At 43.1% G+C, this 10,506-nt stretch overlaps 3 protein-coding genes across 5 annotated transcripts in view; 1 reads left to right on the top strand and 2 right to left on the bottom strand.

The window, feature by feature from the left end:
• The window catches only part of SARC_06459 (hypothetical protein), a gene marked incomplete at its 5' end in the record, with an annotated part of 9,538 nt that extends 5,985 nt beyond the window's left edge, over nucleotides 1-3,553 (bottom strand). For all 3 annotated transcript variants that reach the window (XM_014299639.1, XM_014299641.1, XM_014299640.1), the window contains 6 exons: nucleotides 151-348; nucleotides 786-914; nucleotides 1,255-1,306; nucleotides 1,676-1,884; nucleotides 2,965-3,044; nucleotides 3,424-3,553. In XM_014299639.1, the coding sequence (XP_014155114.1) occupies nucleotides 151-348; nucleotides 786-914; nucleotides 1,255-1,306; nucleotides 1,676-1,884; nucleotides 2,965-3,044; nucleotides 3,424-3,553 (798 nt within the window). The remainder of the gene's footprint in view (nucleotides 1-150; nucleotides 349-785; nucleotides 915-1,254; nucleotides 1,307-1,675; nucleotides 1,885-2,964; nucleotides 3,045-3,423) is intronic.
• A 588-nt stretch (nucleotides 3,554-4,141) lies between these two features.
• On the top strand, nucleotides 4,142-5,866 carry SARC_06458 (hypothetical protein). The gene has a single exon (XM_014299638.1). The coding sequence runs from the start codon at nucleotides 4,277-4,279 to the stop codon at nucleotides 5,681-5,683; it is 1,407 nt and encodes a 468-aa protein (XP_014155113.1). The 5' UTR covers nucleotides 4,142-4,276; the 3' UTR covers nucleotides 5,684-5,866.
• A 1,101-nt stretch (nucleotides 5,867-6,967) lies between these two features.
• On the bottom strand, nucleotides 6,968-10,350 carry SARC_06457 (hypothetical protein). The gene is made up of 7 exons (XM_014299637.1): nucleotides 10,133-10,350; nucleotides 9,346-9,651; nucleotides 8,926-9,178; nucleotides 8,572-8,709; nucleotides 8,223-8,388; nucleotides 7,795-7,985; nucleotides 6,968-7,528 (listed from the first exon to the last, which is right to left on the bottom strand). The coding sequence occupies exons 1-7, from the start codon at nucleotides 10,203-10,205 to the stop codon at nucleotides 7,378-7,380; spliced, it is 1,278 nt and encodes a 425-aa protein (XP_014155112.1). The 5' UTR covers nucleotides 10,206-10,350; the 3' UTR covers nucleotides 6,968-7,377.
• Between the last annotated feature and the right edge of the window lie 156 nt (nucleotides 10,351-10,506).

Genomic DNA, 10,506 nt, shown 5'->3' with positions numbered 1-10,506 from the left:
ATATATATATATATATATATATATATATATATATATATATATATATATATATATATATATATATATATATATATATATATATATATATATATATATATATATATATATATATATATATATATATATATAAACAAGCTGTCACAAAAGTACCTGTGCATGGACTGTCATAGCCCGCGGTGTGTGTCCTACAGGCACTTGGTGAGCCAACTCCTGGATGCGCAATTCCTGGTACTTTACAAACCGTGACCCTCTGATCAGCAGAGATAGCTTGGCCTTTGATCGACTACCACTCTCACTACAGTTCTCCCCTGGACAGAACTGCAGGGGCATGAATTGGGGCGTGGTGACCTGTGTACAGTACAGGAAGATAAGGTATTGGCATGGATGAGCAACAGGTCGACAAATGTACAAAATGGCTACGGTGTGTGCGTGATGGACATCAATGGAAAAGTATGTGTGTCTGTGAGATGAGCGTGGCGATCGTTTTGCAATTGTGGGGCTAGCAAGCTTCGTAAGGGAGCGATTGCGAGACACTAATCGGGTATATGCCATATGCTCAGCTGTGAGCAATGACCCAATAATATCGTCTAGCCTGCAGCTCAAATTTATGGTGTGCTTTGTTGCGCTGTCTGTAGTGTGTTTGTAGATGTGTATTCCCAGACAAAATGCTTCCGACAATACAAAACAAATAAGTGCTACAACGGCAACCACACGTTTACGACAGGTCTGCAAGTATATATAGCAGACAAACGCAGCACGAGAAATGATGAAGCCATACAACATACCCTCTGGATGGTCTCTCCCTCACATAGGGCACATCTATATACAGCGTATGTAAGCTTCGGCTTAACATCCGTTGTTCGTGTTACGATCGCTTTCACCTTGACCAAGCTACCGATGTGGCTAGCTTTGAGCTGTGAGGAATAGTGCGAGAAATGTGGCAATCAGGCACTATAGTCAGAAGCTCGCACGGTAATACTGCGTTGCACTGTCAGTTGTTCAACTGACGGAAAATTGACCACAGTATACTTTAGAGTTTGACGCCCTTTTGATTGAACTGAATTGACATCGGACTTCATAATCCAAGCGCCTATTACCAAAGCAGAGCTACCATGCCGTAGTATTTGCTCGTGGTCTAAATAGGCCCACACACGTGTTTACAACTAGGACACAATCAAACGTAAAGGTAGGATGTCGACTAAGAGAGTACACTGATTCGTAATTTAGATCGTATGAAGTGTCACGCCGACTTACGTTTCTGACGGTGATTTGTTTGCCCTCACTCGGTGGTTGAAAGACGACCGAGCTGAATATATGGTAAAGTGGTCAAGTGAGAATGCAGTATGGTACTAAACATAATTCGGACTGCTGAAAGTATAGGTCGCGCACCACGGATATTCCAGCATGCAATTGCAACTGCGGATATGGTGACCAAGTTAACATGCTGTCGTCTTCATAGTGAACAACACTGAGCGTCCATAGGATTGCCAATGAAGTCGACGACTGAGGAGGAGAAGTCTTCTATGACAATCCTGTCAACTAACAACCATAGTCTAGATAGAGATCCCGTTACACGCGCCCTCCGGTATGCTGACTACTCAATGAACAATAAATATATATATATATATATATATATAACATAAATACATACATGAGCGCAATATAAGCTACTTACAATCGACGGAAGAGTGCGGCATCGGCGTTGTGGCCATTCTCTACTGCTTCCATGCGCCGGTGCTCGATGATGACATCCTCTGAAGTACTGTTGATGGGATCGAATTCTTCGGTGGGTTCCGGTAGAAGTGCGTCTATCTGCTGACAGAACAGTGTTTCGTATCGTAGAATGTTCTGCTGTGTGCGCTCGGAGAAGTCGTCGCCCAGAAACTGATATTAAGCAATTGGGTGGAGAGTGTTTGAGAGTACAGTACATTGCTAGATAGATAAGATTGAGTGTTTTCCTGTGTACTGCGTCGGCTAGGAAGTTATGCCGCTTCGAGTGTGATATACAAACATAGGGATCGGAGTAGTGTGAAAAGTGAGCATGCAAAAGAATCACTCCTTAGGGTGACATGTCAGGCCGATCGCTTGTGAAGGTGAATTCACATTTGTTCATTGGAAACGAAGAAAGTCCCTCTTTGGACTATGAAAACATCTGCATCTGACCGGTAATCGTTGTCCACATTCTGCGGCCACAAAGTGCAAAACGCGCGCATTTCAGACGTAATTGTCTAGGATTGACGGTGTCATAATGCGAGATGAGTACTCGTACAAGCAATAAAAAGATAGCACATGCAGGCTGACCTTTCGAAATCAAGTACAGGAGGTAAGATTGGGCAAGCTACATACACAGGTGTCAGCTTCCGCGACTTTCCAGAACGCATCATATACTTTCTGCGCGTATACTATATTCACGAGTCAGTATAAAATTCGTGCTTGTTGCAAAATCGTATCGAACACAAAAACCCAGTCTTTGTAAATCAGAGCACCGACGACTACACTACACTGTATATACTTGCATGCATTAAAAATCAAAGGATGTCACGGTGCGCATACATAAGTCAAACCTGAAAATCACGTATGTATGTAGTCTAAAACTTCAGCACAACATAGACCAATCGCTCACCGTGTCAATATCATCCAAAGACACTGGCAATTGTTTAATTTTCGGTTGGCCACATCCGTCTGGAAGAGAATTTGTATATAAGTATGAGATGGAAACCGTGTTTATGTTTGCATGGGATAGACACTGACTCCGCGATAAGAGCAGACAAATCGTTTTATCTTTGAGCCTCTACGCTTAGAAAGTTTTCTTACATGTCATTCAAGAGTCATATACACGTACAAATGAGAAAGGAATGCAATGAAAAGAAATGAATTAGCGCGATACCGCCGAAGGGATGTGCAGACCAGCACACGAAAAAGATACTTAGCAAAACGTGTAGCAGATGGGACGTCAACACATACCATGAGCTCCATATACTTCTTGTGCTGTGTGCCATCTCTATCGGTTGACACGAAGTCAGTGAGGAATCGTTTTATCTCGTCTGGATGGGGTGATGAACAATCAGCATGTGAGGTTGTGCTGGCAGGCACTCACTGAAAGATTACTTCCACTATTGAACAGAATCAAACAAGATTCTTCTATGGAAAATCAACCGGCAGTCCGAAAACGCAAATAACTTCCAATATATTATATATATATATATATATATATAGTAGTATATATATATATATATATATATATATATATATATATATATATATTGTGTATATATATATATTATTATTATATATATATATATATATATATACACACACACACAATATATATATATATATATATATATATATATATATATATACAAACGTATATACATACATACATACATACATACATGCAAGCATACATACATATATACTTACGTACCTGAGGGTCTAATGCTGCTGTGGTTGTTTGCGTATTGACATCCGTGGCGGGGACAGCAGAGTTCTGAACTTCATCACGAGTGCTAGGTTGATTATTGGAAAGCTGGTTCACTAAGGGATGGCGCATAGCGGAAAGTGGAAGCTGCGATATGCGATTTATTACACTGTATTGTCGGACTTGAATCTGGATACTGTTGATAGCTTGGAAAAGATATTCTTATATATTTATTTGTAATAATAACTTTATAGCCTTCTTCTATTTATACATGGCCTTTTGAATTATATATAAAGATGGGGTCTACTTTCTACCGTCTACTTACAGGTATTATAACATACAACTTCATATAAATAGGAACAAGGAGAGGCTATGACAAATATTAATATATATAAAATCATATTTGTATTTACTTTTTGTCTTTTTGACGAAAGATAGGCTTTTTGTCCTTTTAGAGAAGAAGGTTATGTTTTTTTGTTTTTTTTATTAAAAAAAAGAAACAAATGTTTTGTGTCTGTTTTAGAAGGCTTTGTTTTGTCTTTTGGCTTTTTGGATGAAAATATTTTGTTTTCAAAAAACCCTTAGAAAATCTTTTGGAAAAATTCGCTCGCTGACCGCTGTTGTCAGTGGTCACATGTGCGTACGCAATCGTACAAAATCATTAGACGAGAAAGTCGTATCTATTTCAGCGCTCAGAAAAAGTCATGACACTCGCGTTGTCGCAATAGTATACAAAGCTGTGGTGAAGTATCCATACACAATAGAAAGGCATATTAAATGCACGTAGCACCCAACAGAAACATAATCTGAACCGTTTTAAATAGTTAAATATCGGTAAGTTGATACTAGTTCATTATGGTACGTTCTCGCAAGCTGAAGATGGCGTCCATTTGGGACGAGCCCACTCTACTGGAGGAGCTCAATGAGTTGTACGTCAAACAGCCCGAAATTCTCGCGGCCAAGATACACAAGCACTTGCTGACCACTGAAGGCATCACTGACCTCACATCAGTAGCCACCATTCAGGACATGCCTAAAGGTGTGTCTGAGATGGTTGTATCGAAGTTTACTCTCATGACCACTACTGTAGTGGAGGCAGTGACCTCGGGCGATAATGCCGTGACTAAGCTGGTCATACAGCTACAAGACGGGCTCAAGGTAGAGACGGTTATCATTAGACACGGTGCTGTCACTGCACACAACCCTCACGGCGAGAAGCGAACCACTTTGTGTGTGTCTTCGCAGGTGGGGTGCAAGATGGGATGTACGTTCTGCGCGACTGGAACTATGGGCGAGATAGGAGATTTGTGTGCGGGTGAGATCCTAGAGCAGCTGATACATGCCAGACAATGGGCCGAAGTGAGCAACATAGTGTTTATGGGTATGGGAGAACCTTTCAATAACTACAAGCAGGTGGTTTCGGCTGTGAACTGTATGATTGATGGTCGAAGGTTCAAGATCGCACCCAAACGGGTTACCGTGTCGACTGTGGGTGTGATCCCTAAGATATACGCGTTTATCGAGGATTTGCCTATGTGCAACCTTGCGTTGTCTCTGCATGCGCCTGTACAAGAACAGCGGATGACTATTGTACCATCGGCCAAGGCCTTTAAGTTGCCTGCGTTGATGGAGGCCATGGACGAGTATATCAAGCGTACAAGACGAACGGTGCTGATTGAGTATGTGTTGTTGGCTGGTATTAATGATGACGTAGAGACTGCGCACAACCTCGGCAAGCTGCTACAGCCGCGTAAAGACAACGTGACTATCAATTTGATTCCTTACAATACCACTAATGTGTCAGATCCCTACAAACCCCCGGCGTATCCCACAATCCAAGCGTATATTGATATCGTCATGGGTGAATATGGTTGCTACGCAACTGTCAGGAAGGAGATGGGTGGTGACATTGCGGGTGCGTGTGGTCAATTAGTTGTATCGAAAGAGGAGCAGAAAAGCGCCCCCGTGACTACACTAGTTGTCGACCTGGAGGATATGATGGGAAAGGCCCCTAAAAAGACCTCCGGAGCAGCTAAATTCGGCGGTGAGAATGCGCCCCACCAGTCAGGCGCTATTTGGCCCACAAATCAGACGAACAAGAAGAAACAGAAGAGGACTGCCGGAGTACCAGAAAAACGCAAAGAGTCACTTTTAGTAACAAAGAACGCGAGCGGTGGGGTGTGCAAAGCTTTGACAGCTGTGTTGGTCGGTGTGGCTTCCGTGGGCTTAGGCGTAGCTCTGTACGGTGGTGGTGAGTTATAGGTTGTATAGCAATCGTTTATCGCAAAATAGGACACTCATATATAAGGATATACTGTATTTAAGTTCATATTACTAAGGGTTAGTAAAATTCTAGGTTGTGTAGCCAATTATATTAAAATTTAGGTCGATTTTATTAGTATTTCAGCCTGCTTTTGAGGCGACACGCAATAAGTAAATTTCCACATTTCTTGTATTGGGCTATTATCCATGTTTTAATATGATGTTCAAGCAACATCAGCGGATATTACGACAATATTGCACAATATCGGAATATAAGAACTCGAAATTCATCGTTGACGGTTTACTTAACCTGAATGTGTCTTCGTGGTAGTAAATGTTGTGTCTGTCAACGTACTCGTTAGCCGAATTTTCCTCCTATATTGAAGTTTGTTATCTTGGCTTTACCTAGCTGCAAAACAAACAGATTTGGCAGATATATACACTACCTCGAGTGATATTGGAAAGTGAGCGAAAATCTGAAGTAGTATGATGACTTGTATATGATGGAACTTACACACCTAATTTAGTTGAATATTTTCGGCTTAGATTGTCGTCTTGCTTCGATCTGGGGACAAGAAAAGCAGTCCGTGGATACGAAAGTACTGTTTCAGATACTATCGAGGGATTATGTGAAACCCACAAGTTATGTATATGATGGAACTTACACACCTAATTTAGTTGAATATTTTCTGCTTAGATTGTCGTCTTGCTTCGATCTGGGGACAAGAAAAGCAGTCCGTGGATACGAAAGTACTGTTTCAGATACTATCGAGGGATTATGTGAAACCCACAAGTTATAACTGGCTACACATTGTAGTCTTTCGATACAATGATGGTTTCTTCACGTATTCTTTGGCTAAGCCTTCTGATCATACCATAGCTTGTAGACTTGCCTGCACCTGCTTACAAAGCAAGCTTTCTTCGTGCAATTGTAGGCAATTTTCAAGTCTACGGCTCATGCCAATGGATAACACTAAGCTGCCTTCACTATGAGAGTATATATATCTGAATAACAATACAGGGCATTCGTCAAATTTCAGCGATAAACACGGAAGAATTGAGGTGTAGATTGTAGTAAGACTACGACATTTAGTGAGATTTTTTTTTAATGATGAACCAAATACACCTTCTGTCGTCGGGCAAACCCCTACATATTATTAGGACTCTATAGTTAGGTGGCTTCAATAGGCTCTGAGAGCTCCACTTTGTGTACAATCGACACCAAGGTAGCCAATACCAAGGCTTCAGCAAAGGACTAAGTTGGCCAACAGGTCGTATTTGACATCGAATTTATATTGTATTTATTTAAAAGCTCTTAAGCTCGAACGCTTCATATGCGCCGGACGTCTCGGTCTTTCTCTTGTTTGCGAGTGGGTGATTTCTCGTGGATGCTTATTTAGATGTGATCCGTGTTCGATCGTCGCGCAAGTACTACTAGGCTCCGGTTGGCCCCATGTACAGTAAGCATACTCTCATCTCCCTTGTATATGGTACATCCAATGAATACGCTAGCCGTGGTGCAAAGTCTACTCCAGGTGAAGCAGATTCAATACTGTGCGTCGTTGTTGACCCGTCGGTAGGCTTGAATGCTGCCTGTTATATAGTTTGTCATTCCTTGCGCTTTGGACAAATCACCATATCGATTGCGTATCTTAAGACTAATATAGTAGGCTATCAATTGACGATTTAAGTGATTACTCATCCATCTCCTCGCGGGCGAATTTGATGACCGTATTGCTGTCATCGATTATAAGGACACCTGCGGCGATGTACGAGTTCAGACACATCTCAAAGTTGCTTTGGGTGAAGTCTCGGCCCAACACAGCTTTCTTCGCCTTATCGTAGCTGTGAAAATAGAAAAAACCCCCAAATTGATTGCTTTTTGTTAGTCAAACAGTGCGGGTCCCACATGTATATGTGCAAGGGACAGCGAGCTTGTGATGTCATCATGCGCGAAATCTCATGTTCTGAACTTATCGACTGCCTTGAGATATCTAGTGGGTATACCACACACTCCGCGGAGCTTGTGCATACAAGTGCTGTCATTCACACGTCTACAACCATGTCTCAACATAATAAACGTGGCAAGCCTTTCTGATTCAAGTACACACCTGATAATCTTGTGGGGCGTGCGTTCTAGCAGATTACGGACTATATCGAAAATGTCGTTGATTATGGTACCCGGATTGCGTTTCTTGGTGTTCTTTTCCATATCCTCAAGTGACGCTTTAGACACGTTGATCAATCGGAATGCCTCATCTACGTCTTCTTCCTCAATCGCAGGGGCAAAGCGGAGACGCGCCTAGTAGAGGACAAGAACCAACAGGACATTAGGTAGTGATATATATGACATCAAGACACACCGGTTTTATAAGCGTAGTTGTATACTGACATGGAAATGGCAAGGAATTCACAACTCACGCAACTTCATGCAGTACACATAAAGGCATGCTGCATCCACAAGCACACTTGTGCAAAAATACGTAAACAATACGTTTTGGTATGTGATGTTAAAGTAAAGTAGACCGTAAACACTTACCCTGGCTGTGGACAGACGAAGAATTGCCAGCAGCGAACGGGGTGTGGCCTTGATGCCGAACTGTTCCGAGTGCTGTTGTCGCATCAGTGAGTACTCTTCCACTATCCTCTCCGCCAATCTTGCTGGCACTGTGGGGGTGAGCTCCTTTGCCATTATCATGTATGCTCTGTAAGAGACGCAGGGTAGTTTGGTATCAGGAATTGCGCGTATGGGGGTATTTTCTTATGGAATAAACAAAGTAGAATTATCCCACGTGTATAAATCCATACGGTCAATTGAATTTTGATATTCGAGATCGAAATGCTTGTCCATAGTATGAAACTGATAAAATATATACAAGGCGACATACCTGATCATCTCCCCATCAACAGGCTCAAACCCCAGCTCAGGCGGCCTGAGGTTTGTGTGTACGTGAGCAACGTGCTCAGCCAGGCGGCGATCCTGTGTATTGTCCGGTCGATCAAGTAAAAGAAATAGCAGATCGAATCTGCAGTGTGTCCGCAGTTAAGGACATGCGTGAGTACAGAACTATCAAAGAGAAAGTTGCCGCAGTGTACGTGCCATGACTGAGAAGAAGCTTTAAGCAGACTCGCGGTAAAGATAAGGCGAATCAAATCAATGTGACTGGAGTACAAAACGAACACAACTCCCACCACCGGACATCCAACACAGGTACACGGCACCATAGCTCTAGCTCGCTTACCGTGAGAGCAGGGCTGTGGGCAGATTGATGTTCTCTGTGATGCTCTTGCTGACATTGTACCGTCCGTACAGAGGGTTAGCCGCCGCAAGGATGGCTGCGCGGGCGTTGAGTGTGGTGGTAATACCGGCCTTGGCAATTGAGATGGTCTGCTGTTCCATGACTTCGTAGATGGCTGTGCGATCGCTTTCGTCCATCTTATCGAACTCATCAATGGCACACACACCCTCGTCGGCCAGCACCAGCGCACCTCCCTCTGTGGAATGTAATAAAGTGTGTAAAGTGGATTAGTACACTCTTTGAGTGGATTCAGCAAGCAAACGTGTACTCGTATGTACTCCCGTGGAAATCTAAATAATAAAACATCGATTTTTTCGAAATTCCTATTCGACAGAGATTTTTTTGCCACCAACCAGTACATACCCAGCACAAGCTCGTCCGTAACCACATCGCGCGTAATAGCCGCCGTGAGACCCACGCCACTACTTCCTCTACCCGTTGTGTATATACCACGCGGTGATAATGAGCACAGATGCCGCAGCAACTGACTCTTGGCAACTCCAGGATCTCCCATGAGACATATGTTGATGTCTCCTCGAATCTTCATGCCATCGTCCAATGCTCGTGCACTACCCCCCGCGAGTGACAAGATGAGTGCCTTCTTTATGTCTTCGTGCCCGAAAATCTCTGGTGCAATCGACTGGGCGAGCTTGTCGTACCAGTCCTCATCTAATAGGGAGGGCGAGAAACGGACGTTAATAGGGGTGTGTGTAGATGTGAAAGTGTATTCGGATCAATTTGCGCGTGCAGTTTCTAGCGAATGTGCTGATGCGATTTTATGTGCTCGTACATTACGCGCAATCTTGCCGTTTTTGTATATACATCTGAATACAATTTGTCTCCCTTCTGTGGTACGTTTGAAGCTTATCCGTGTATGTATGCATTGTTATGCCCAAACATATTGCGCTCGCCAGGTACCTCGAGAATATCTCCAGCGCGTCTGCACGTATACCCGTTGAAACTCTGCACTAATCTTAAGGTTTGCCAGTATCATGAACATCGCTCTAAAACAATATGCATCCCCATACCTCAGACGCCCACTCACAAATCGAAGCGAGGACTTTGGTGGTTAATTACCATCAACGACAACACCCACACTACCCACCACAGCATAATTCAATCGCAAATCTTGTACAGGTAGAGCCCTTACCTTGTCGAAACTCCAACACTTTCGCTCTCATCTCGTCAGATACAACGTTCTTAGCGGCGCCCTGTTGCTTCATGAGTTTGATATCATGGGCTTGCAGGTATGTGCCAGCCACCAGACCCACACGGATGGCGTTGAATCCAGACAGAACTGTGGGGAGGTAGCACCCAGTGATCTCTACCACATCTCCTGGCTTGGCAATACGGGTGGCTCCGTCCTATATGGGTGGGTGACGGCACGACATGAATATCGTACACAGATGGATGAATTTAATAATCTAATTTCACTCTCGTATATGCATTTCGTCAGAAAGCTTACACGCAGCGACACATTAACGCATCAGCTTAGACATACAGCCTTCCATATACACAGCCATA

This window comes from Sphaeroforma arctica, assembly GCF_001186125.1.
Source record: "Sphaeroforma arctica JP610 unplaced genomic scaffold supercont1.461, whole genome shotgun sequence".
Lineage (NCBI taxonomy): Eukaryota > Ichthyosporea > Ichthyophonida > Sphaeroforma > Sphaeroforma arctica.
This window is presented reverse-complemented; position numbering and strand designations above follow the sequence as displayed.

Coding starts and splice junctions, on each gene's coding strand:
- SARC_06458 (XM_014299638.1), top strand. CDS start 4,277: ATGGTACGTTCTCGCAAGCTGAAGATGGCGTCCATTTGGGACGAGCCC.
- SARC_06457 (XM_014299637.1), bottom strand. CDS start 10,205: ATGAAGCAACAGGGCGCCGCTAAGAACGTTGTATCTGACGAGATGAGA. Junction 7,986..8,222: donor TTCGTCTGTCCACAGCCAGG/GTAAGTGTTTAC, acceptor GTCCTCTACTAG/GCGCGTCTCCGCTTTGCCCC. Junction 7,529..7,794: donor ACGCCCCACAAGATTATCAG/GTGTGTACTTGA, acceptor CTATTTTCACAG/CTACGATAAGGCGAAGAAAG.